The following is a 27,174-nucleotide window of genomic DNA, read 5'->3' as shown; positions in this document are numbered from 1 at the left end:
GAAGTTAATTAAAAAGTAAAATCGTGTCCTTAACCTCATCAGTAATGTCTGATGCGTTAATCAGTGGACGAGTTGGTAGCGTATGTATGTTGGCAACATTTTAAACTCTGTATTATATATCAAAGTTAGTATGGATTATATGGCTAATTTACAAAAAAACCTGAGCTGCTCTGGACAGTTTTAGGATGTTTTCTCTAAAAGTTTACACCATGAGTTTCAGGATAAATTGTACTCACAGTGTTCTCCTCCAGCAGCGCTGCCTCCGCTTCGTGGCGATCGTATTCTCCCACGTACCATTCATATTTGTTTAAGTCCTTAATTTTAAGACATAATAATCAGTGTATAGAAATGAACCACAGCTGCAGAAGCAAATGTCAGTAAAAACAGATTATATCTAATTTGCATTTAAAGCAACTTTATGGCAGTTTATTAAAATAATTATAATGCATCTGTATCATGAAATCATTTTGGAAAATCTGTTTCAAAATAAACATCTAAATTGTTATCAGCTCGTGCTGGATTGTTTTCGGGCGTGTTGAAAGCTCACGGATTTCAGGCTATTTAATTTCTTAGAGAAATGTTTTCAGTAGGCAGCATTTCTTAGATGTGTGCATGCTATAGACTGATAATCCTGTTTTCTAAAAATCCTTTCCATTAAGTAAAGCATTCTTTACCTTTTGGGTGGGTTGGGCAATATATTCCATTTCCTCTTTTACAAGTGAATGTTTCGGTTTATTTTCATATGCTGTGTAGCGTATGGGAGGCGGTGACCTCTTGACTGACAAATTCTCTGCATTTACAGTGGACCCTGTGAAAATAAATGTAGAAGGAAAAGAATTGTATTGCTTTTAGTTTGGTCTTAATTTTACTCTATGAATTTTATACAATGGAATAGCGTTTGTGGTTTGGTAACCTTTGAAATTTAGAAATGTTTGTTATGATGGCCCTTAGGCCAGCATAGGCAGCAGCAATGATATCAGATTCATGCCTCAAGAAATATAATGTTTTCTGATGATCTTTAAGGTCTCTTCCAACCTGAGCAATCCTATCATTCTATGAGCATAGTGAAATATTAAATATAAATTATTAATAAAATATCAAGTATTACGTGGCATAATTAATGGGGGACGTATATGTTCATATGTAATTCTGCTCTGCTTTTACCCATCTGATGATGTTAAGACAGATGAAAAATGTCTTCCCAAAGCAAGTGATCTGTAGTCTGTATGTTTAATGCTGCCTTCAGCAGAGTATCACCTGGGATCTGTGCGAGCGTGCAAGGCAAGGTGGGAGCATCAAGTGTGGGGTGATGTGGGAAAGCTTGGACTGACTGAGGCAGGTGAGGCTGCAGAGGAAACAACCTTAGAAAAGATTCCAGGTGTATGGTTAGGATGCATTTTGCAGATGCACACCATGAGAAGAAAATGGTTAATTGTAGCGTAAAAGCCTATCCTGCCTTACAACAGAAGGCCTCTGTTTCTTACATGCAGCGCTATTTGGAGAAATGACTTAATGATTGTTGTAAATGAGAATAATAATAATAATAAATGTAATAATTGATGGCTTCCATCTTTTCCTTCTGGTTTGTGTCATAAGAGATAGCACTGCTTGCCAAAATGATATTCTTATTTATTGTTCATGTTTTATCAGTATATTATTCTTCTACCTATACATAAAATATGATAGCATATGAAGGGAGTTCAGAAACTTTTTCATACAGAACAGTAATAATTGTAATTGTTTCATGTTTTCGTGTTGTACGTACCATGTTCTGGTTTACAGCACCATTACATTTGTCTCTAAGTCTGTAAACAACGTCCACTGATGTCAGTAAGAAAAAAGCAATGTTTTTTACATATTGATTCACATTCAGAGGGCAATTGATCTGCTCAGAAATGAAATTATAAGCCAATTGTGTAAAGGGTTTGGAGCCAAGCATCTACATTTTCTTTCTGTGATCAGATTGAATTGTTAAAGTCCTTATATGCTGCTATTAGGTTTATTATACCTTGAAGCTGTCATTTGTATTCACATTTGATTTTTTGTGACTGTCCCCACATACTTTATTTTTAAAAGAGACTTCATGGTTAGTTCTACATTTGTGATATGTTCTGTAGAATTTCTTTCTGGTGTATCTTAAATTGTAGGGTGAGAAGTGGATGGAGATGCTCACCAAGAAATTAAAGAACGGTTTCATTTTTTGCAGGTAATTATTTGTTTTTAGCAACAAAAACTAAAAATATCAGTGTGAAAGAAATATGTGCTTACATATGGTAAAAAAAAATAAGGTTTTTGTATATATCTAATAAAATCAATACTGTATTTATGAAATATTTTTTAAATTTCAAATGTGGACTTTAAAGAAAATTGTAGGATAGCAGGGGAGTATGGGCACTTGTTTGTTCTGTCCCTGTTGCTTCACAAGGGCAGTGTTTGTACAGAGGGAAAAGGAGTTGTACCTGACTGAATGACCAAGAGGAGCAGTGGAAGTTTCCGGACCTGAAATTGGTACAGGGCACTTAGGAAAAAGAATCAATATCAGTGTGCAGAATAGAGGATTGAGAGACTATTGAGAACAGCTGGAAACAGAGGTAAAGGGAGGTTTTTAGTAGATGTGCAGGGAGGGGAACAGATGGAGTTGTGCTGCCAGCGCGACTAACGTGTCAGGAGGTAGAAGTGGCTCAGTGCAGGGCCACCACCATTGTAGAGCTGGAGCTTGTGACAGGAAGCTGAGGGAGGTGGGCATCTTTGACCTGGGACTAGCTGAGGTTGAGGTAAATCCTACTTCGAACAAATGATAGGGCCTTTACGTGCTTCCTGGTTGTAGTGGAAATGCTAAGTCATGGCTTGAGCCAGTGATTGAGCACCTGGTAGGAAGGCAGGGCCAACCCAGGGAGCTCAGGTGCATGCAATGAACCTGATGACTGGAAGGGGTAGAGCCAGAATCCACCCCTTCCCAGACTTCATTTAAGGGTTGGCAATGGGGGCACAATGGGGGCAAGGATGTTTGGGTGGAGGATCCCTGCCTGTCTGAGGCCTTCTAAAGGTAAGCAGATCCTTTCTTTTGCTTCTGTGTCTACAGCTCTGCATTTTGGCTTACCCTCACTTGCTGCAGCCTGGGACTTTGCTACCCTGCTATTGCTGTGCTTTCCATCACTTTATAGTGTTGCACTGGTGTTTATCTACTTACAGCATAAATTCAGATTATGCAACCCAGGCTGTCAGAATAGCTTGAAAGTTTCTGTTTTTGATAGGGCATTTGTTGAGGCAGTTGAGGGAGAGTATGAAAGTACAGTAAGTGCTGACAATGATAGCAGGAGGTTAACCTGCACAGATGTGTCTGATTGCCTCTGAGTCCCCAAAACCCCTGGGTCTCCCAGGGCACGAACTCTCAAAGAGTTGCTTTTAAAAACTGAAATACAGTATGGGTGAACCTGACTGGTGTACTTCAAATTTGATAGTAGAAGCAACAAAAAAAACCAAACAAAAAAACACCCAAAGCAAAACAAAAAGGATCATGTTATTTATATGTACTCCTCCTACAGTATACATCTTCGTCATTCAATTTCATAATGAAAGGCCAATGTTTGAGAGAATTTCCCTTCTAGCATCTTTTCACTTCATCATATATTTATGCAAAAAAATAAATAAAAATTGCAGAGCACAATCATAAGATTTTTCTTTTGCTTGCATAATTCTTACCATATAGTTGGGTTCATGAACGATTTTTGGCTTTGAGAAGTCTGTAAGCAGATGCTGTTTGTTTAAATCTTATTTACTTCCTTTATGAAAATGCTTTTTAAAGCAATGGAAAGTATGTTGATAAGGAGACATGAAACATAGAAATTTGGGGCCTAAAGGATTAAATAAAAAGAAGCTTTTTATTTATTTAGTAGAGATAGGTTAGCATGCAACAGGTCCAATGAGATGCAACAGCAAAAAGCTGACACCTCTTTTAAGGATGTTTGTAGAAATATCATCTTCGAGAATAACGAGATAGAGTGAAGAAACCATTCCTGGGCACATCTAGCTCAGGGAATTGCAGACGGCACAGGGACAGTGACGGGAGTGACATTGCCATGGTTACTGGACACGCCACCCCAGGGGCCGGGGCTGGGCACAACCATCACTGCTGGCTCCCAAGCCTGTTTGTTCCTTCACAGAATGCTATGCAGTTCAGTGAGTCATCTATTTCTAGCCATAATACACTGACAGAACTGTCCCAGAATGCTACCTGCAAGTCCCTCCCTCTAGGAATCTGCAGAATTCCCAAAGCAGTTTTCACAAAGGAAAGATCCACGCGTTCACTTAAAGTCATCAAAACAATAGCAGCTGCCGAATAACATCCTCAACATCTGCAGCTTCCAGTCAGCTGACCACAGCTCTGACTGAGGAGGAAGCCTGTGCTGCTTAGTGCCCTTTCTTCATATCTCTTTGCTTGCCCAGCTATTTGCATTCTGCTCCCATCCCCATCATTGTTCAGCAGCTCCTCCCAATCTCCTTGTTTTTCTGAGGTCCCAGCTGAGGCATTTCTGAACTTGAGCCATGCACACAGTACGGCCAGTAAGTTCTACTGGTTCTTATTGATTATGCCATTGTTTTGTTTTGTCTTTTTAAACAAAAACAATTGCTCCCCTTGTGCTGGGACTTCTGGAGTGATTAAAGGCCTGGAGCATCTTCCATATGAGGAAAGGCTGAGATAAATATCTAAAATGCAGGAGTCAAGGTAATAGGGGTGGATCCTAATGGGTAGCAAGCAGCAATAGAACAAGGGATAATGAGTGGAAACTGGAACATGAGAATTCCAATACTAATCCAAGGAATAACTTTACTGACAGAGTGATGGAGCACTGGAATAGGCTGCCCACAGTGACTGTGGAGTCTCCTCTGGAGACTGTGAGCCCTGCTGCAGGGAACTGCTTTAGCAGGAGGTTGGACTCAATGATCTGTGTAAGTCCCTTCCAGCTCCTATGATTCTGTGACTATGTGCATCAAAAATGCCCAGTGCAGACACACACGCACAGACCCGTAGAGCTGGTGCTTAATGTGTCACCATAACTGTGGTTAGCATTTCTCCATTCCTGGTTTAGTTTTCAAAGTGATTTCTGGTTCTTACCTGAGCTGCAAACATTTTTGGAGCTCTGTGTGTATTGAAAGCTAGAAGAAAGCAATGAAAGGAATGTCAGACAAATATTTCTCTCAGTGGCAATTACTTAAGAGTAAGATCAACAGAGCAATGTACAGCTGTGCTGCCCCAAAATATTCTTTAATCCTTCAACGCATTGATGTTTTATACACTTCTGGTTTCAGGTGGTGATTTTGTGTTTAACAGCTTTTGGCTGATTTCTCTTCTATTAATTTCTCCAGCCACTTTTTGAAGTTACATACCTTTTTTGACCCTGGCAAGTCTTTGCAAGATTTTCATGTTATATTATGATGTTTTGTTCCAGTATTATTTAGAACTGGGAAGTACAGTGGTCAGATAACTTCTCATAACAGAGCCACTGGTACAGTACTAGGGGTCTTTTGTGCTGCCACGTTTACTACAGGTAATTATCTTGGAGAAGTACTATTGTCATCAAGAAGGGTAGATGAGAGGTTCTGTTCAATCATTCTGCTGCATTTGTCTACTTAAGGAGGGCATTAAATCATAGACACCTTTCCTATACTTTATCCTATACTTTTATATTTTATTGAGTGCTTTGGGAGGGGTGTGGTGGATTTAGATCGAATAACACATTTACAAAAGATTTATGTAAGCTAAAAAAGTAGGAGAATTGTAGCAGATTTCTATGGAATAGTAATTGGCCTTAAGAAGGCCATGCATATATTCTTCATATATAAAAATAGAAAATAGAATGTAGTGGAAATGCTGAGGCTGGAGGTGGAAGAGTGACTTCATATGGTATGTTTAACACTCTTTCTTGAAAACTTAGGCAAAAATATAATACAGTAGTATGCTAATAAAGATAACAATTCAAGCATAGCCTGAAAGAACTTCCAGAGGATGGTTACTCTTGTGCTTCAGGTAAAAACATAGTGTGTCACTCCATGGCATCAAGAAGTGTTATAATCTTGCTTTTATTACGTAGTAAAGTAAAATTTTTTAGCTGCAGAAAATGTAGGTCTTGAAGCTTCTAGTATAATGAAATTCTTACCTGGTTTTAGGAAGATACTTTGCTTTATACTGTTGATCTTGTACAATCAATTCAAGTTTCTTTTTTGTATCTGTGTCAATTAATAAAACGTGTAAGAATTTATTACTTCCTCTTATGTGTAACTTTAACAGTATTTAGCAACTACTGTGAAAAAGAATTAAGTTAACCAAGTTCATATATGAGGGGAAGCAGTTCAATGGAGAAATAGGCTACAATTAGCTTAATTTAAATCAGTCAACTCATTATTTCCTTGAGAAACATTATTGTAGTACTGAATGTTACATGGTGATGCTGAGCATCACAGGTTTTGCTGGTACTGTATATAATTAACAGAATGGTAAAGAACAGAATGCTATACTAGAAATGTATGGAGAGTTTATAAATCCCTTTTGTAGAGTGGGACAGAATTATCAATGCAGTCAGTACTGTTTGTACCTGAAAATCAGGAGACTGCATCTTAATTCACAAAATGAACTGGTTGCCAGAAGAAATTATGAACTCATTGACAGGGAGGTGTAAACAGCATCATGATTAATTAGCCTGTGTCTGTCTTTGAGGTATTGTCAAGTAAAAAAAAAAAGTACATATTTTTTTCCTGGACCTTCATGCATACATACAAACTGAGTGACATAAGGTGTTCTTTTAAAAGCTTTGTGTGCATTTAAAGAATTTATGTATTTTTAAAACACTATTTTAAAACAAAACCAAACCACCACCCATTGTTTTATTTGTAGCTTCCAAAAATCTTTCTTTCAAAATTCTCAGCCTCACATCTCTCAGGAGAGAGTCAAGATGGAGAGAAAGGAGATGATGTATTGGCAGATTAGAATTGTGCCTGGCTTTTTAACCTTTCAGGATATCCCTCTCTCATATTGTTAAGGTTCCAATATTATTTTTTTTTCCCCTAGGACCTTAAGATTTTGATTTGCCTGGAACGAGTATGTTGCTCGGCTTCCCTGGATAGGTGTAGCAAGTGTTGAGTTAAATTCCTTTTTCTGCTCAACTCCCACAAGTGTACAGATCAGTCTAAATCTCTCTGTTCTCAGCAGATGTATATCAATGGGATGTCTAATAGTAGTTTGAATATACTGTATGATCCTATATAGCAGGATATATGTCAGTTTCCTTTACTGATTACCTCAGATGGAGTTTTAATGATAGAATACTTTGGTCTTGTAATACAAAAGAAAGAAAACAAAATAATATTGTATAATTAAATACTGACCTTTATCTCTTCCAGATGCCTATATAAAATGATAACACAGTCAATATTTTTCTTTTAATTGCCAACTTGAATTACCACAACAAATCCAAATATCTTTTCAATTTAAAACATTTTATAGACATTCAACTATGAGTACCTGATCACTTTGTCAGAAATTCAGGCTGAATTCTCATCTCAGTCCACTGGCAACAATGAGAAATGAATGTTCAGGGGTATAAATGAACTTAGGGTTTATTGCAATGATCGCCATTTCATGATTGCTTTCGCACGTCAGTTTAACTAACAATATGGTTCCTCATCGATTTGGTATGAAATCAAGAGATTTTGATTTACTGGAGACATGCTATCCGAAGATTAAAATCAGTTATTTCTTTTCAGAGTCTTAAACTGATAGTGTAATTACTTTTGCTGTCATGGCAGATACTTCATTCAAAATCGCTGTGTGGAGAGTCTAAATACAGCATACTATATTACAAAGAAACGAATGACAGATAGGTATCTAGAGATCAGAGTTTGGTGCATTTTCACTATATTTCTGTAGTATTTTGATTCACATGGGAATGGTAACTATTTTGGTTTCTGATTCGTTAGAAGAATATAATTCATAAATATTAAAGAGAAGGTTTTTTTGCTCTGTGTAGATGTTGCTTCTTTAGTCTTCCCAAAAACTTATCTTCCCGTTAATGTTTCTTGCATTTCTTAGAAATTAGTTTGACCATTCAGGTTGGAAGGGATCTGGGCAAGTATCTAGACCAAACTTCTATTCAAAGCACAAGATGGTTGGTGAAGTCAGAGCTTTGCTCACCTCAGTGTTACAGACATCCAGAACATAGTCTTCATTGCTTCTCTGGGTCACCTATTCCAGTATCCTCATAGTTACCCTCTTAATTTTTTTGTTTTCCTTTTTTCTAGTTTTCCCCTCTCAATCACTCTGACCTGCAGTTTGGTGTCCAAGAACTTGGCAAGGGTGCATCTCGTCTCCTCCTCTAGATCGTGCTGAAGCTATTTATATCTTAGGAGCAATATGAATGGGAGGTGAACCCATTCAAATCCAATTTTATTGTCTTTTCTGTGTTATGAGATATACAGTATTTCTCCTTAAGATGTAGCCAAACTATGAGCTTGTTAGGAGCTGCAGTATTTGCACAGCTGTATTGCGACCCGCCAGAAATATTAATTACAGATGTAAGATGTTTATTGTTCTTGGGAGTGTTTTTTATTTGGTTTCTGTAATGAATCAGTATCTGGGACATGGCAAAGCTTTTGTGTTAAAATATTATCTTTCTTGGTAATATTGTTTGGCTTTAAATGTGAATTACAATATTGCAATCAAAGCATGTTTTTAATAACCTCTCAAAGCATAGGAGTTTCAAACCATCGCAGGAGTGAGGTTCTGGGGCAGCCCTCTGGTTGGGACTGTGCAGAATTAAAATTCAAATCATTTTGAAGTTAGACTAGCTTATAGGTTTGTGATACTGCATCTGTGTTAGGAAATGGCTATATTTAGCTGGTGTAGAGGTTCCTTTATTTCCTGTTCTCCCTTGCAGTGAGATAAAAAGAACGTTATAGCAGTGTATTATGCCTTTAAGTGAGTTCATGGCTTTGCGTCTCAGTTTCTGCCCTCTGTCCATAGGCTGCTTAGAGGTGTGGGCGGTGAGGGAGAGCTTTCTGTTGGCAGCCTCTGCTGGAAAGGAGAGCCCAGAGATTCTTCTTTAGCATTACTGGCCTTGAAAGCACTCAAGTGACTCTCCATTTTGCACAGCTTTCATAGACATCTGCAGCATTTGGCACTGATGAGATGCACTTTTATTTGGCTACTTGGGAAAGTTGCTTAACACTGTGTGTGCTTTTATTTCTGTAAGGAACTTCAGGATCTTAACTGTCGTTCATAGCACAGCAGTTTTGAAAGTACTATATACATAAAGATATATTTATGACCGAAAATAATTTGGTTATTATAGTGTTTTTACCTACCAGGCTAAGTCGTGACTGAAATACTGTTACATCGGAAGTTGTGCAGCCCTGAAAAGTGTATGGTTTTGGCAGCAATAATATATACAAAGATGATTACTTACTTCATTCAGGTCTCTAAAAGATAGATGCCTGGAAAAGAAAGAATTATATGTAAAAATTTCATTATCATAAAATAAAAATGACTGGGAACTTAAATACTTTAAACTTTAAATACTTTACATTATTCCTGAAAATTAACAGCCCTTGGCATTTTATTACTGCTATAGAAATTCAGAGGCTGGTTATTTTTTGACATAAATTATTTGCAGGAAAAGGTTATAGACTTCCATAAAGAAGAACAGCATTCCACAGTATTAATTATGGCAAATGAGAGAAGTCCCATTTAGGATTTATTCTGAGAGGAGAGGAGAAGAGATACGAACAGTTATAAGCTTTATTCTGTATCCTGTGTCTTATTCTAAAAGTATTATTACAAACTTTAAAGTCAAGTAGAAGCAGTGTTTTTTTTAAAGACTGAGGATTTTAAAAAATGAAACATTCACAGTGGCAGAAAGTGTAGATACAAGGAGATGAAAACCAGGAACTCAAGATGCAAGCTGGTAAAGAGAAGTGGAGAATGCTCCTTCTGGTCCCAAATCAAGTTGGTAGTTAGGCATTTTTATGCTGTATTCTGATATGCCTTGTCAACAAGGATACCTTTCTATCCTCAGAGGGGATCACCAGAAAATATTCTGCCCCTCAAAAGGGGCAGCATATCAAATCTGACCTATTTTATTGGATGTCCTAAGTTTGATGAACGCATATAGCGTGTATTTCATAATAAAAGAGATTGAGGTCTAGATTTTAGAAGTTTTTTAGGAACATAAGATATGGATAAGCACCTAGTAATTCTGCAAAGGCTCCAGGTTTCTGAAAATTCAATGGTTTACTAAATCATCCAAAGAGAATGCAAAAGGAAGAAAGTATATAAAAAGCCCTGGGAGTTATGTTTCAAGACTTCTTCAGTGAGGAGGGGTCTCTTCTTTTTACCTGTGCTGAAAACATAAGTTGTTAAAATTAAGTGTGTTAAAAAACAAGAGATTTGGGATCTTTTGGAGGGACATTTCTGCAAGGGTAGGAGAAAGGAGAGGACATGTTTCAGGTTTGGATAGATGCTTTTGTGTTAACATGCGATTTGTTAGCTTGGTCTCTGAGGTCATTTTATGACAAGCAGAAGACTCTGCTTAGAATGTTGGGTGCCTAGTAAAGTTAAGCTGCAGTCCCTACATGTGTTTTCTCCCTGCCAAGCTATGACTGGATTGGTGATGGGTGACAAGTATTTCGAGTGAAGTGCTTATGTTGGAAATATGCGAAGTGCCTTCCCAGATCATGTGTGGTCTTAGTCTGTGCTGCCCCTCTCCTACCTCTGACACTGAAAAATCTGTTGCAATTCACATATCCATGCTTTAGAAAAATTTTGGTATTTATAACTGCAATGCAGAATCTTGTGGTTATGATTTTTTTTCTGCCTCCTTTCACTTCTAGAATAAGAAATTACTTGTATTTATATTAAAGAGTTTGGCTTTGTAATAGGACCTTTCAAGTCCAAGTGCTTTGCATACTGATGCTGGCAAGCGCAGCCTGTAGTAGTTCTCACAGCATTCGATTTATGTGCTGCCCTACCAAGGGGAGGGATCAGCCATGGGATTTGGAACTTCTCAATTATAGGTCAGGTCATACATCTGAATATGAAGCTACTTCATATTAACAAAATGTCTTAACAACCAACAGCTTTAACCTAATCCATGAAAGAATTTAAGTGCCATTCAGGAAAAATAAAGCATACTCAGAGCTAGCTCTTTAAGTATATACTTGAAGTAAATTTCTTCATGGATTTGTTAGCTTTTTTTTTTTCTTTTCTTTCTTTCCTCGTGGGATTTGTACTATAGGATTTTGACTCTGGTGACCTTTGTAAAAATGAAGTGAAATTCCACCTCGATGAACTGAAATTGAATGTATTTGCAGAAGGTTGGGTAGAACTGACATGGCTCAGTTGTACCCAAAATTCTGGCTGCAGTAGGTTTTCAGAGTGGCACTGTGCATTATATCCAACTGCCCCTGGATGTGTATCAGTTCTGTTCTCAGTGTGTCCACCGCCTGCCTCATTTCTGTACACATATTTTGGTCACATGGGAGTGCACATGTATCTGTCTACAGGGCAGTGAGCAGCACATATTCATTTTCATGTAGCTCAATATATTATATGAAAATAGCAGTCAGTCTCGTAACTTGACATACACATGCTCTATCATGCAGCTGAGCACAACTGCTGGACTCAGCCTCTATCCATGCTCTCCAAATGCTGTATGACCATGTGTGTTGTATGACGTAGGAGAAGCTGGGGGGATTCTGGCATAAAAGATTGTGGCGGCTGGAGCAAGATTTCTGGCTACAGATTTAACATCTCTTTTGCTGAATGTAATATCCTTGGGATATGAAGGTATTTCTGTATCTCTCTGGTACAGTCAGGGTGTTTCCCCATACTTGGCTTTCCGTTACCAGCTGTGCTGAGCAAATGCAATTACTTTTACTTAGAAGTGATTGCCAAACCTCTAAATATGAGTGAAAAAAAAAAAATAGGACTTTAATCGAAGTGTTCATGAGAGTTCCATGTACTTTTCCACTCCTTTACCTCTTTACCATTATTTTGGCAGTTTTTTCTTTAAGAAATGCTGGTATCATATTATGCTAAATACCACTTCTCTTGATTATTCACAGCTGTCTAAAGAATCAACAGCTATTTTCTTAAGTATAGGCAGAAGTGCGATGGAGAAATCTGGTGGTTTTGACAGGGAGAGTGTTTTGATTCTCAGGAAATTAGCATGAATAAATGTAGCAGTACCTTGTGGGCTTTGCTGATACTGGAGGAGTATGAGACTGGCTGGGTGTTTCCCTGGTGTGGAGGACATGGCTGCTTATCTTCGGTGCTGGAGGAAGTGGATGATACTGTTTTGGCAGTGTCTTCAGAGGCCTGAAAGAGCCAAGGGAGAATTGGAAGAACTTTTAGGGAATGAAGGAGGTGCAAAGACTGCTTTGTAAGTGCAAGCGCAAAAGGGAAAATGCTGGGATTTTCCAAGAGTATTTCAATGTATTTGTGCTGAGCTTGATTCAATAGCAATAATAATTTTAGATAATATTTTGCATTTGCAAGAGTGTGCTGTACTGTGTTCTATGCCACTTAGCACTGCTTTCATGCTCTTCTCCAGTACATGCCAGCTCTTCAGTGCTGATATCTCTGGGTGGGTAAGGCCCAGCTGGGAAATGCCCTCCAGCTTAAGTAATATAGAATCATAGAATGGTTTGGGTTGGAAGGAACTTTTAAGATCATCTAGTTTCAATCCCCCTGCTATAAGTGGGGAAGCCTCCCTCTAGACCAGGTTGCTCACAATTCCATCCAGCCTGGCCTTTAACATGTCCAGGGTGGAAGCATTGACAACCTCTCTGGACAAACTGTTCCAGTGTCTCCTCACCCTCACAGTACAGAATTTCTTCCTGATATCTTGTTCTATAGTTCTGATCATATTTCAAACCTGCTTACATATCCTACTGCGTTCAATACAGGCATTGAGGAATAAACATAGCAGTTTGGGATTACCTTTCTAAATTGTTTTATTTGTAGCAACTATAATTGTTTGAGAGTGGAAAAAAAAAAAAAACCATAAAAAAATGTTTGCTTTTTTTTTTTTGTTGGCATATGATAGAAAAATTTTTTCATACATGTTCATGGAATAGAACTTGGTCTGTCTACTGTGGGGAGTAAATAACTCAGTTGATTTCTATTAACATGATTTGAACTTATTAAAAAAAAAAAAAAGCAGAAAGATTTAAAAGACTGGAGATTATATGGTATTGTGAGTAGAATCTAAGGAAATTAGATAAATGAAGAGTTTCCCCAAGAGTCCCCCAACAATTTGTGGCTGGGTTGGACCTGATTCCAGATTTCTGGACATCCTATGTTGGGAAAAGCATGAAAGCTATTTCTGAACTGATCTTACCGTGGGGGAGGCAAGGGTTTCTAGAAAAGAAAAAACAAAAATATGTTTGAGCTTTTCTCCCTTGTTTTACCAGCAGAAATATAAGTAGTTCAGATAAAGCAGGCATATCTGTGTCAACAGGCGAAGTTTTATGTACTCCACAACACGTAACATAGGTTTAAATATGCCTTTTTAAAATCACTGAAGAGTAAAAGATGCCATTGTAAATCATGAATACAAATTAGTGAGGTAACATAGGCCTGCAGACTTCTCATCCTTCAGTTAGTGCTAGCAAAACTGGAGTGTGCTTTTTACAAATACATTCCACAGCGTAACAGTCAATGCAAATGTAATTGGTCAGAGACTGCTTACCTGGAGTCCGTGTGTTTTCACTCTTTCTCCTAAGATAATTATTAATAATTGTTAATTGAGCACTGTCTACATATAGCTTTATCCCAGAATTGTTATTACTGACAGCCCACCCTCACCCACCAACTCATTGCCACCACATTCATCCTGCAAACATATCCACATCTCCACCATTTTTCCTGCTTCCTAACGGTTGGCATTAATTAACATCAACCTATTTGTAGGGGCTGGAAGCTTCAGTGGTTCAGTGAGAGATTGTTTGTGGGAGTGAAGGCTGAGGCTGCTGGAGATGGGGATGAGCGCGCACTTTGTGTTGGCCAGACTGGGCTCTGAATTTTAATGTAAGCGCAGTGACTTTTGTTCTGTATTTTATTTTGCCTTTTCTGAGGGTGGATTCACAGATAGATTGAAATGCAATTTAAGATTCCTTCTAATAGTTTGTACCTCTCTCCAATTAAATACTAGACTACGTATACTTAGATAATTGTGGCAATCCTGGAAATATTGAGTGTCTTTTTGTACTGCAGCCAGGTGAATCTTTCTAAATGACATTCATTTTATAAGGGACATAACTATTACCTGAAGTTAAAGTAGGAAAAAACAAGTATGTTTTATTACCTCAAAATATAAAATAGAGCAGACAAAATAATCTTCATGCTACTTGATAAAACTGCATGAAGTTCGGTTTTGTCCCTAGCTTTCAAAGTGGCATATTTGAAGCTGATATTTATTCAGATATTTTGTAAAGTTAAGTATTGTTCTGAGACTTTATTGTGTGCTGATTATTTGTGTTTTTTTTTTTGCTTGTTTTGATTAAAAAAAAATCTGTTTTCTGTTGTTGCTCTTTCTGAGTTTACAATTATTTGACTGATTTTAAATGCATATGGGACATCCTGCTAGTTAAAATAAAATGCATAGATAAGATTTTTACTGTATTTGCAGTAGAGTTTGGTTTGTTAAATATTTTTAGAAGTTTTATGTACAGACATCCTAAGTAATGTGAAAAATGGTGAAGTAGAGCCTGGATTTCCCCTCAGGTAAGCCATAGCAAATTGCTCTGAACTAAAATAATGGCACCTTAAGTATTTAGCAATTGGAAAAATTAGCTATTGGAAAAAAAAAAAGTTTTTGTGCTATTTATGCCATCTGGTGGCAAAGCCGCTTAATAGCACTTTGTATGAGAATAAATGTGAGAATATTTAACAACAGGGTAGTTACTTAAAAATAATAAATTATCCACAGGCATTATTGGCTCAGGAAGTACTCAAATATATGTGGGCTCCATCCTCAAATTGCAGAATTCAAGTTAGCTGCCTGCACAGTCCTTACTTCATCTCTGTTGATATCAGCACATACCTTGTGCTGGCAGACAAACAATGAAGCCAACTTCAATTCAACATGGAATTTGAGGCTTTATCAAAGCTGGCCAGCTGTCAGATGTACCTATATCATTGATTTCTGCAGATTTTGAAGGTGGCCTGCTCTTATTTCAGCTTTTGTACAAACTATAACAGTATTTGCTCACAAGATTCAGTTTTTCATTTTGTGAACTTCATACTGCTTAATTTCTTATAATCTGTGGGAATTATTTGGTTCAATCCTTTGAGTGTGGAACAAAGGGGAAAAAAAGAAAAACCAAACAACCTTATATTGCATGGGATTCTTTGCATTAATTTTCTGGCTTGTCAGATGTCTGAAAATTTACAGTGAACATGGTGATCATATTTTCCTGGGTTGGTAATTGCATTCTTTCTGACCATGGTTTGGATATGGTTCAAAGATTTGAAATGATAAATGAAAAACCATAGTTCTCTTTCAAGGTGAATTGAACATCTAATTCTTCAGTTGTTGACATTGTGATATATTGCTATATCTTAAGTATACCAAAAATGTAGAAAAATGTATAGAAATAAAGTGTTTAGAAATATACTTTTAATAGAAACTTATTCTTGATTAAAATTGTAAAGAATTTAATAGTTGCAGACCTCATTAAATTCCTAAGACTCAGACAGCAGCCTGTATGCAATTCAATCACAAGAAACAAAACAGAACAAACAAAAAATGAAAGGCATATTTACAATTCAAAAATGTAGAAATTTGAAGCTAATTTAAAGTTAATGGCAAAGGAGCAGAGAAGCAAATTTACATCAGGTAATTCTATAGATTTAGTGTGTTCTGAACAGAAGAATGTTGTCAGGTAGCTTTTGTAAATATGTTGGTTGCTCTGAAAGTAATGCCTTCTGCTTATTTCCGTGGAAATGGCATCAGGTACAATGAGCTCAATTTGATAGAGCAAATTCTCTTCAAAATACTATTTTGCAACACACTATCATTAGCTATGCATTTTTGCTAGCAATGAACAGGAGCCTGCATGCCGTGCACCATCAGAGGTGACCTGCTTTTGCTGTTGCCACTGTTGAAATGCACCGCCCACCTCCTCACTGTGCTCACATTCACTGTTTGGTCTCCATAAATATTCAGCAAGCATTGAGGAATGTCAATGAGTGCCATTTTTGTCTGCATGGAGGAGTTCAGTGGCACACCTTTTCTTCATGTGCACTTCAGATGCCATTTTGTTAGACTGCCCCTCTGCTGCCATTGGTCACACGACAACAAAATGTAATGGAATATTGGTGGGAAGGCTCAGCCTCTACTGCCATCCCGACAACATTTGCCTCTGATGCTGTGGGCTATTATAATAAAACAGGAGGCATTATTTTTGGAGCAGCCATTTCTACTGAGAAATTGAGGTTCTGGATTAAAGTATATCTACTTTTTTTAGACAATTACCTTAGTATTGGGTTGTTGAAATAGTGCTTGAAATTTAGCAGCAGGATTATTTGGGAAAGTGGCTGCTGTTCTGAAAACAGTTTTTTCTATCATCTGCAATGTCTACATATGTATCAAAGCTAAATATGGAAGCACTGTTTTCTGATTGAACAACTAGATAGACTTTTTAATTATACCTTCAACATTTGACACGCTCCTCGCCTCTAGAGCAGACGTATGTTTCTGTAAATAAAATCAAATAAAGGTGTGATGTTAGGCATCATACTTGAAACCGTAGCTGGTAAAAACAGTGCTATTCTTGACTGAGATGCTGCAAATGGTAGATCCATTCTTGACTTCAGGCATCAACAAAAGAAGGTGAGCTGAGAGAATGTTGTTGCATAGCAAAACAGGATCCTACGTGACCTTGCAAAAATCAAATTGTTCATGCCTTAGACTTCAACTGGAGTGCATGTAGCTTTATGTTACAGAATAGAGGAAATGCGTTTGCAGACAGAGCTTATGGTCTTTACTTACAGGCAAGTACTGAGTGGGCTGAGGTGGGTGACTGCTTGTGTGGGTAGTACCTGAAGGCTTCAGACAATGTTTATCTGTAAGAGGAAGAAAAAGCAATCTTGAGTAATTCTTTCTTTTGAAAGATGCTGTCTTTCAAGATGAAGAAATTTTAATGTTTAGAACATGGTTTTGATGTCAGGCATTGCCGTTTTTATAGCATTTTCATTTTGCCTTTCCTTCCATATTACTTTAGTAGAGGCATTGATCACCTACCTCACAGTGGTAATAAATAAATAAACCTTTGTTAGCTGGTACACAGTTAAAGCACAGTTAAGCTGTGAGCAGATCTGTGAATTTGCTCATTATCTTGAATGAATTGCTGGGGCTTAGTGTAAGGTGGAGGGGTTTGCCCTTCATAGAACTTTTAATTTTACTTTAGCTTCTAATAAATACTGCACTCATGGCCCACTAGAAGAAATACATGAAGTATGAACTGGCATGTGTTCTCAAGTCATTAACTGTATGTCAAGGGCATTTTTAATTTTCTAGGTAAGATGGCAAAATGGGATGGTATATGAATTTTTGCCTTTTTCAAGTACATTTCAAAACCTTTCTTCACACCTGTATCATATACTTACTGGGCATAACATGAAGGTAAAAAAGCAGCATTTTGTTTAATTTGGTTTCTTTTTTTTTTTTTTTTTCTCTTTTTCCCCCCTCAGGACAGTCTTGCAAAAACAATAAAGATGCTGTTTGTGGACTGAAAGTGTTTTCTACTAACCAAGATAAAAAGAGTATGAGTTACTTTAGATTTCTAAGTAAAATACCTAAAAGAGTCTTTGTACGTTACATAGAGTATCTGGTTCTTCAGAATGTCTGTGATCAAGTAAAACGTCATACTTGCTTGGCAGGAGAGATACAGTGATGTGAGGCTCATCCCCTGAGCTCTAGGTGTATTTACTCTTGTGATTTCCCCAAATGCAGGAGATTTGACTGCATAATATGTGGTACTGGGGAGCTGTGGTTTGTCTGTTTGTTTGTTTAATTTTACCAGGGAGACCTTACAGCTCCCTGCAATTCCCTGAAAGGAGGTTGTAGTGAGGTCAGAGATGGCCTCTTCTCCAAGATAACTGCAACTGGATGAGAGGTAATGGCCTCAAATTGCACCTGGGGAGATTTAAGTTGGATATTAGAGAATAAAACCTTTCAGAAAAGGTGGTGAGGCACTGAAATGAGCTGCCGGGGAGGTGGTGGAGTCACTGTCCCTGGGGGTGCTCAAGAAATGTGGAGATATGGCACTGAGTGGTGTGGTTAGTAGGACATGGTGGAGATGCGTTTGTAGTTGGACTAGATGATCTTAGATGTCTTTCAACCTTAATGTTCCTGGGGTTTTATGATCAAATACACTCCTACAAAAAACAATGGAAAATCTTAATGGTATTTGATGTGAACTGGAGAGAACTTCCATATGTATATATTGATCCTGTATGTTCAGATATTTTTGGCTTCTGCTTTCCATTCTTCCTCATCTAAAATTTTTCTCAATTTTAGAGTTATTTTAGATCTTTGTAATATGTTAATTCTAGAAGATCTTTGTAATATGTTAATTCTAGACATAGGTATCTGGGATGATATTTAGCTTCTGTAGGCTGGATATTATTTGGTTATGTATATTTGGGCATTAAATTTGATTTCAGATTGCTTTAGTAACCCAAAATGTGACTAATGCAACTATCTTGTAAGGTTAAGAATGCTTGAGAAATACATTCTAAGTACTTTCTTATTATTGATGTTACAAGTGTCAGAAAATGCCTTTGGCAAGCCTGCTACATTTGTTCATCTGCAAATTATAATCTGAAGGAAACTTTTAAATGTTTCTAGTGTGTTTTCCATCTCAAAGTTTTCTAGGCTTAAGTAACAGTGTGCTTTCCTGTAATGGTTGTGGGTTTGACCAGTTAGATTTTGAAGATTTAATATGAAATGAGATCATAGAATGAGATCATGAAGGCAATACCATAATGAAAAGAAATCAGCAATTATTAATTTAACATAATTTAATGGGAAATAAGGGTAAGTTTTGAATATGCAGTTGAAGATAAAGCTCTTCTCTTGTCCCTTCCTATTAGTCTTTTATTTTTCAATTAAACTATATCATTAAAAAAATATATAGAAAAAGCAATAGAAAATCTGAATGAAAACACAAAAAATATGTACTGTTCCTATTTATGTCTATGTGTGGCTCACTTCCAGCAGACAGAAAAAGTTACCTGCGTATACGGAATCCTGTTGAGGTTTGGGAGGAAGGATTCTCAAATCTTGGACAGCCTCCAGAGTGGAAGAACTTACTGTCTCATAAACATCTTCATCCGCATCAGATAGTTTGGAGGATAATTTTAACTCATCCTGTCCCCTCTTTGTGAAATGTTTGTCCTACATAGAAGGGCGGGATATATACAGATAATGCAAACAAGTTTAAGTTCAAGATTAACTTAATATTTGGAATACTTGAGGTCTGGAACCAGGTATTTTGGTACACAGGACATTTTCTGGTGGAAATTGATAGGTTGGAAAATAACTGAGGAAGTGTTTTGAGGATCTGAACTTTGAATTTGATTAATGAAATAGTCATTTTGTTATCTACAAGAATATATTAACTAGTTCATCGCATATTTTATGGTTTAAAATAAAAACATGAACTGTTTCTGAGAATTCATACTAGAAAATTAACAATCCAAGAGACTCAAGATGTCTCTAGATGTGCCTATCCTCTTGTTCCAGGTTGGCTAAAAATTTCTTTCTGGTGTTCTGCGCTGCCCTTCGTGCTCACCATTTGCATGCTGGGGCAATGCTGCTGGTTTCTTTAAGGGGAAATGCACAGGCAGCACAGACTTGAGATTACTGTTGCATCATCTCAACTGAAGGTACCCAAAGTTCAGTAAAGAATGTTTTACTACCAGAGACAGTGTAGGTGTATCCACCCACTGTGTGCTTGCAGCTTCCCTGTTCTTTGTTTTAATCTGCTCTTAAATATTGTGCTAATGGGGAATCAATATCTTCCCAAGGCGTTGTCTTCCACTAGCTACCTGTCCTTTCGGTTAATGCTTCTTCTCGAGTGCTACAAATTATACCAGATTGTGTCACCCTCTAAAGGCACACACAAATAATTGATTATTAACCACTTTATTTCAACTTTTATTATACTCCATGTTTATAATTATATTTTCTTTTAGTCTCCTCACTCCTAGACTAAGCAAGAACAATTCCTTAAAGCCTTTTCTGAGTTCTCAGCCAACTCGAAGGATTTTGATCCTTCTATCTCCAGTATTACTTTTCCGTCAACTCTTCAAGGCTATGCACAGCTTCATGAAAACACCAGGGAGATGTCCAAGAATATACTGTTTTTGATGATACATTTCAGGGTAACGTTTGTCTTTCTATAACTGCAGATGTTAATTAAAAAAAATACCGCTATACTCTGCACACACCCTGCATGACACATGGGTTTTGCAGGGTATTCTGCTGGGTGACTACTTCCAGTTCAGTAGCAGAACTCTGGGAAGTACAGTGAGGGTTGATATCTTTTTCAAACAAATGAAAATACTACAAATATTTACAGATTTTTACAGTTTGCTTGTGAAATTCTCTTCTGGGAAATGCCAAAGACCTAACAAAATTTAAGATACATCACATCTACTGCTTTCTTTTTTCCCAGCGTTGTATTTCTTCTAAAAAGAAAATTATTTCTGTTCGATGAATCATTGTCCCTGTTCACATTAGCAGTATTTTTTAAATAATTAGGCATATTTTTTAATAAAATGCTTCCAAACTCTGATAGCCTCTCCAGGTATCCAGTACACCCTCAGGATCTGCTATAAAAATAATAATAATAAAAATTGAAGTTGCCCCTGTTTCTCCCTGTTGCTTTAGGAACATTTTAGAATGATCCCAAAGATAATCAATTAATGTCTCAGAAATTACTTCAAATTCTTCTTTAGATGCTTTAGTGTAAGTAAATGCTGTCCTAGCAGTTCTTTTCCTGTACTGTTCTGTGCCATTACTGCCTTCTACTTGGTATTAATTCCATGTAGTATCTGACTGTAATTAATTAACCTTTCTGAAGCAGCCAAAATATTGATTATATCAGCATTCTTCACTCATCCTTCATTTGTTCAGCTTGCTCTTGAAGCAACAGATCTGTGCTCTCTTTTCCTCTTTCTCTAACTTGTAAGGTGTTTGCAGTCTTTTCTTATACGTCTGACATCTGAAACTTGAGCTTTTGCGCAGAAGTGGAAGGATGTTTAAAATATGTACTGTTATCTTTTCAGCTTTTATTTGCATTAGTTACTTATTAAACCTCGAGGCTTATGATTTTTGTGCTTGTTCATCTTGACGCCTGCTACTTTTGCATGACCTTACAGTAAAGGAGTATTTCAGATACATACTGTAAACAGAGAATTAGGTCAATTCAGTTAGCTCCCACTAATACAAAGTGAAAGTTGTTCTACGTACTTAAAAAAAAATTCCCTTTATTAACATTGAGGACTACATTTTCTGCTACCAGTGTTGTAGCTAGAACACACATTTAGGAGTGAAAGAGAGAAAAATTTAGGAGGAACGGATACTTACAGTACAATATGTATTAGCAGGAACCTTCCTTCTTTCATTTTCTATATGAAATAGAGAAAAAATGTTAGCAGATATCATTCTGTAGAAAAGGATACAATAACTAGTAGTTTACATGAAGGAATAAAACTCTGTCATCAGCGCAGTATTTTAAAGATAAGTGGTTTAAACAAAAGACAGTCCACCCATGAGTTTGTTGACCTGCGCAGAGCATGAATAAGTAACTCTGTAGTAACTCTGTAGTAACTCTGTAACTCACAACCATTAGCTTGTCTGAGCCCACTCACAGAAACCACTCCGGTGGCTCATGCTTGAGCTCCTCCTTGTTTTTTGAGTTTTTCTGCCTGGTGCAGAACTGCATGGTTTGCTGCTGTTAAGCTCAGGGATCATGGTCTGGAAATCCCTCTTCTGCATAGAAAAATATCTTGTCCTTTTAATGGTACAAGAAAGTCTGACCTCCTGCTTTCAAGATGGAACTAGAAAAAGAGTTGTGCTGATGTCTTTGGTGTAATAGCACAGTATCTGCAGCTCTTGCCCAGGAGATCGGAGTCCTGGTTTCAGTTTGGGAAGCTTCAAATCCACAATTCCCAAAATCAAGAGCAACGGTATCAGGCTGCAAGCTGTTACAACTGGTAGCTGTTTGCCAATGGATGTTATGATATCAAGAAAAGCACGCTGCAGATCCAAGGGGACAATGAATAAGAAAGTGCATTTGTTTGAGTTCTTAGTTTAGCCATTAACTTGATTTACACTTTTAATCTGTGGACTGGTGAATGCAAAACAGCCACGGTATGTACATACCCAGCAAGTGCCCTTGTGTGGACTGTTGAACAAACCCTTGCACAGCCTGTCTTTAGCCTCACAGATCTTGTATCTGTGGCTGCATAATAGTCTGGTTTCAAAAGCTGAGCATTAAAGTTCTTCTGTCAATAGTAACTTATAACACGCTCCTTTTCTAGTTCAGTGCTGAAAGTAGATTGTCAGATTATCTCGTGCTGCCCTAGTAACCTGTCTTCCAAAGATGTTCTCAAGGAAACCAGTCTACATACACAGCCTCTTTAAAATTATTGAAGTGTTTTTTTTTTTTTAAGGTTTCAGTAATGTATGAGCCTGTTATTGCAGAGTGTTGTATGCCCCAGCAGATGGCATTCAATGTTCATTTATACAATACAGACAGTGTTTTAATCTCTTACACAGAGGGTCATGAATGAGAGGCAGAGTTATTTATGTGAATTAGTTGTCTGATTTTCTGTTTAGTTATGCTGATGTGGATCGGAAATAAGCCCAATTAAATCAATGGCATTGAGGAAAAGTGATGTAGATAAGAGGATAATTAGACAGGGCCAATATAACAATGAAAAGACAGTCACAGTCTTTAAATAGTTGTCCTTTTACTTCTGTTAATAAAAAATGTGATTCTATCTTCCACAGTGAACAACAGAATTGAAAAATAGTGGTAAACATTAAAGCTATTAAGCCACATGTTTCATGACTTAACTCTAAGAGGAGGCAGATGTGAGACTTCAGGATGATTTATTGATATTTAATGTCAGTTTACAAACTGATGTCCAGGTTAGTCTATAATCTATTCTGTTACCCAGCAGTCACCACAGCTTGGAGGAACTGCTGCCCTCCCTCTCCTTTTCTTTTGAGAACGTGTGCTTTGCACAATGCCAGTGAAGGAAGAAGTAGAGTTGCTGGTATCCTGTGGATATTCCTTTTACATGAGATGAATTCCCAGATATTTGCTTTGAGTTAGCTACAGAGTGCACACCAGATTGAATTTGCTCCTCCTGTAATTTAAGAATGTCATTTTGATAGTAAGAATGAATGTTTCATTTTGTCACCTATGCTAGAAATATTGGGCCATAGACATGCTAGAGATACTGCAATGCGAAATGCTGGCTAGGTAGTGAAACGCTATGAAAGAGACTCACCGCTTAGGAAGAGATGAATTCCGTTATTTACTATATATGCATTCTAAGTGGATGGGGCCCTGGGCAATCTGATCTAGTATTTGATCTAGTCGCTGGTAACCCTGCCTGTGGCAGGGGAGTTGGAACTTTATGATCCTTGAGGTCTGTTCCAATCCATGCCATTCTATGATTTTATCATTCTAGAACTTCAAATCCCCTGACTTCCTGTTGTATAGGTATGAAAGAGGACAGAATCACTGAATCATGGAATGCTTTGTGTTGCAAGGGACCTTAAAGATTACCTAGTCAGATGCTACTTACTAGAGACTTTTCCAAATAGACCTTCTTGCCCAAAACCCCATCCATACTGGCTTTGAATACCTCCAGGCATAGGGGATTGTTAGCTTCACTGGACAATTGGTTCCCTCATCATGAAGAATTTCTTCCTCTTTTCCAATCTAAATCTACATGCTTTCATTTCAAAGCTCCTGCCCCTTATTCTGTTATTACAGGTCCTTATAAGAAGTCTCTCTTCATTGTTCTTTAGGCTCCTTTAGTTATTAAAAAACCACTGGAATGTCTCCCTGCAGCCTTCTTTTCTCTATCCTGAACAATTACAACTCTTTTAGCAGTTTTTCATATTTTTACCAGATAGTTTGCAATCAAGGGGATGTTCTCCATCATTATTTTTTCAGCGAAATATGGCAACTTACAGCTGGTGGGACTTTTCTCAAGCTATAGAAACTGAACACCTCCAGCTCAGTATTAAAATTTCTTATGCTACAGCCTCAGTAAAACTAATAGATGGAGTGTGTCAGTTGCAACAATAGTAAGGAGTTATATTTCTATGGCATATGTGTGGGTGTGCTTCTGCCAGCTGACAGAATGTCTGATGCAAAAGGACAAAAGAGAAGAAATGATTTTTTAATTAATTTGCAATGAAATAGAATTGCGTGTATTTTGTGGCAAACTTACTTTTTATTGGTGACCTAAAAAAGGCTGTTCAAAAGGGTGACAGGTTAACAATTTCTGCTTGAAACCCAATATCAGACTTGCATCCCTTATTTAAATGAGAAAGCAGAAGGTAAATTGTTTCCGTAGACTTCGATGAGTCTATGAGCGCGCTGTGGGTTTTTTTCAGTCATTTTTGTAGTGTTTCAGCAAGTGACAGAAAGTGATAAAATGTTGTGGGCTATATTTCAATGAATCTCATGATCCTTACAGTGTCTCTTAGCCCTTCAGTAGAAAAAAAAAATGTAGCTGAAAAATGGTAAGGAAGAATCTGCATAGGAATTTTCAGTGTCAATATTTCTGGTCTGAAGTACAGTGTAAAAATGTCAGTATTTTCCTCTGACCTCTAGAGATGTTAGGTAAGACAAGCAAAACCTTCATAAATCATATGACTATGATTCCACAACCAAGGAAGAAACTAGGCAGTCTTCTCTTCAGAGACTGTGAAAAGCATGTGTAAAAAATGTCACTTTTGTGAGCTTTTGTGGTATGGCTAGTTATCTATCTATACAGAATAAAAGATATACTGCTAGATTGTTGAGTTATATTTTTCCAGAACTGCTATTTTTTTTTTTTTCCAGCCTTAAATCTAAATCTTGTGTATTATATTGCATCCATTTGAGAAAACTTCACATAACACAATAAACATAGTGTACCAAATAAATTTATCTGGATGGTTGTGCCCCCATTTAGTCAGATAATTTACGTACTTTGCATTAGACATCTCTAAGCTCAGCCAAAGTTGTGAAACACTGCCATTTTTCAAGTGCTCGAATAGGATCTGTGCTTAAGAAGTAAATGGGATTCAAATACATGCTTAGTGCTGACCATAACTGCCATGGAATGAGATTCAGAGCTCCTATGTCATTGTCCCATTGCTTTGGAACAGCAAAAAACCAGATTGTTTTAAAAGCGGTGCATCCTTTTAAATTCCCTCAATTGCATTCTAGAAGTTATCAGCCAGTGTGAGGTTTCCAGCAGGATGACCACTCATATTCAACTTGTTTCAATGTATAACATCACGAAACCAACATTTTTTGGAGTAGCCTCGAACTAAACGTCTTCTTACTTTCTTCATTAGCAGATATCCAAGAACTTAGCTTTCTTTTCCTTCTCTTCTTGCAACTTATTTTTGCTTTTTTTTTTGGGGGGGGGAAGGGGTGAGGGGGGAGAGAAGGGGGGAGTTATTTGTTTGTTCTGTTTTTTTGTTTGTTTGTTTGTTTTATGATGTTAAATTATTTTGGCCCTTCTTAATTAGGAGCTATTACTGACTGAGTAATTATTATGTCAAAAAGATATGCTGTAGTACTTCTTTTTTCAATACTAGAAGAATTTTACCTTTTGGATGTATTTCCAGATGCATTTCTGCAAACAAACTTGGACAAGAACTAAGGACATAAAAAAAAGATCCACTTAAATATTAGAAATTACCATTGATCTATGAAAATTTTCAGACAGTGTAACTTAGCTGAACAAGTGCAAGCTGCAAGTGCAATAATTTAAACTTGAAAAACAATTTGTTAGATACAGAAATTTGGCATTTTTGGCAATCTCTTACAGCCTCAAATTTGGATAAGTAGAACTCTACTGATACTACAAATATCAATTTTAGACATGGATATTTCAACAATCTTATTAATGCTTTTACATCTTCAGAACATAATTTGAGGGATGATTTTGCTTAGGGAAATAGGATCTAAATGTCTTTTAGCATATGGCTGTGCCACTGCACATGGCTCCTTTCCCCTTTTGCCAGCTCCCATGGGTATCACAATTTCCCCCAATCCTGTCATGATATTATTCCATCTTGCTTTAGGATGGAACTCAGCTAGTAGGAATATGTGGGATATGCTGAGTTCAGAAGAAACACATTGACAGGTCTTCATTTAACCCTGTTGTCAAGGATGATAGTTCTCTCACTATCACCCTCTTTTATTACTGGTCCTTGGCCCCATGTCAGCCTGACCAGCAGCATAAACAGATAATTGCAGTACTATAACTCAATATTCAGAAACAACAACTATTTCTCAGTGAATATGCAGCCAGGGTTTGCATTAGGATTGTATTAACACTTGTTTTACCTAATTTCTGAAGGCCCTTGGAATTACCCAAAGTTTGTGAAACAACTAAGCTTCAAGTGCCCCACTATTCTAATTACAACAAAATTTCTGTTAGCAGCAGCTTTCGAACACAATGAAGCTGAGTGGTTTCCTGTTTAGTGAGCAGTCTGTAAACCACAGTAGATTCATTTGGTCTTTGCTGTTTGCTGCTTAGAGCATGGCCACATTAATAATAAAAATTCTATTGAAGTTACTTATTGGCACCTTAAACAGCAATTTGCTTACCTATTTTTTGGCAAAGTTTTCCTCCTCCCATTTGAATTTGTTGGGTGCTGTATCATTGTTTTCCTGTTAGTTCTGCCACAATTGAACAAAGCTTACTGTTAGCAAGCAGTAGTAAGTGGAAAATAAATGTGAATTTAAAATGAAATTATCAATTCTGGGAAAAATGTATGTAAATGATTCCCATCTACACCCCAAACATGATTTTCTTTCTTGTAGATATCAAAGTAACAAAGACCTGTTCTTTTGGCCCCCTGC

General features: G+C 37.2%; 1 protein-coding gene across 1 annotated transcript in view; it reads right to left on the bottom strand.

The window, feature by feature from the left end:
* CLNK (cytokine dependent hematopoietic cell linker) overlaps nucleotides 1–27,174 on the bottom strand; it is a 50,081-nt gene that overhangs the window by 7,678 nt on the left and 15,229 nt on the right. Inside the window, exons 2-16 of the mRNA XM_048942147.1 lie at nucleotides 26,920–26,991; nucleotides 25,913–25,962; nucleotides 21,651–21,691; nucleotides 19,292–19,454; nucleotides 17,046–17,119; nucleotides 16,706–16,751; nucleotides 13,743–13,771; nucleotides 13,392–13,411; nucleotides 12,239–12,367; nucleotides 9,459–9,486; nucleotides 7,384–7,402; nucleotides 6,159–6,228; nucleotides 5,117–5,157; nucleotides 675–808; nucleotides 237–314 (exon numbers count right to left, since the gene is read on the bottom strand). Coding sequence (XP_048798104.1) covers nucleotides 237–314; nucleotides 675–808; nucleotides 5,117–5,157; nucleotides 6,159–6,228; nucleotides 7,384–7,402; nucleotides 9,459–9,486; nucleotides 12,239–12,367; nucleotides 13,392–13,411; nucleotides 13,743–13,771; nucleotides 16,706–16,751; nucleotides 17,046–17,119; nucleotides 19,292–19,454; nucleotides 21,651–21,691; nucleotides 25,913–25,962; nucleotides 26,920–26,975 — 978 coding nt within the window. The 5' untranslated portion in view covers nucleotides 26,976–26,991. The remainder of the gene's footprint in view (nucleotides 1–236; nucleotides 315–674; nucleotides 809–5,116; nucleotides 5,158–6,158; nucleotides 6,229–7,383; nucleotides 7,403–9,458; nucleotides 9,487–12,238; nucleotides 12,368–13,391; nucleotides 13,412–13,742; nucleotides 13,772–16,705; nucleotides 16,752–17,045; nucleotides 17,120–19,291; nucleotides 19,455–21,650; nucleotides 21,692–25,912; nucleotides 25,963–26,919; nucleotides 26,992–27,174) is intronic.

The sequence above is a fragment of the Lagopus muta genome, chromosome 4, assembly GCF_023343835.1.
Source record: "Lagopus muta isolate bLagMut1 chromosome 4, bLagMut1 primary, whole genome shotgun sequence".
NCBI lineage: Eukaryota > Metazoa > Chordata > Aves > Galliformes > Phasianidae > Lagopus > Lagopus muta.
Note: the sequence above shows the minus strand (reverse complement) of the source record. Positions and strands in the feature narration are given on the sequence as shown.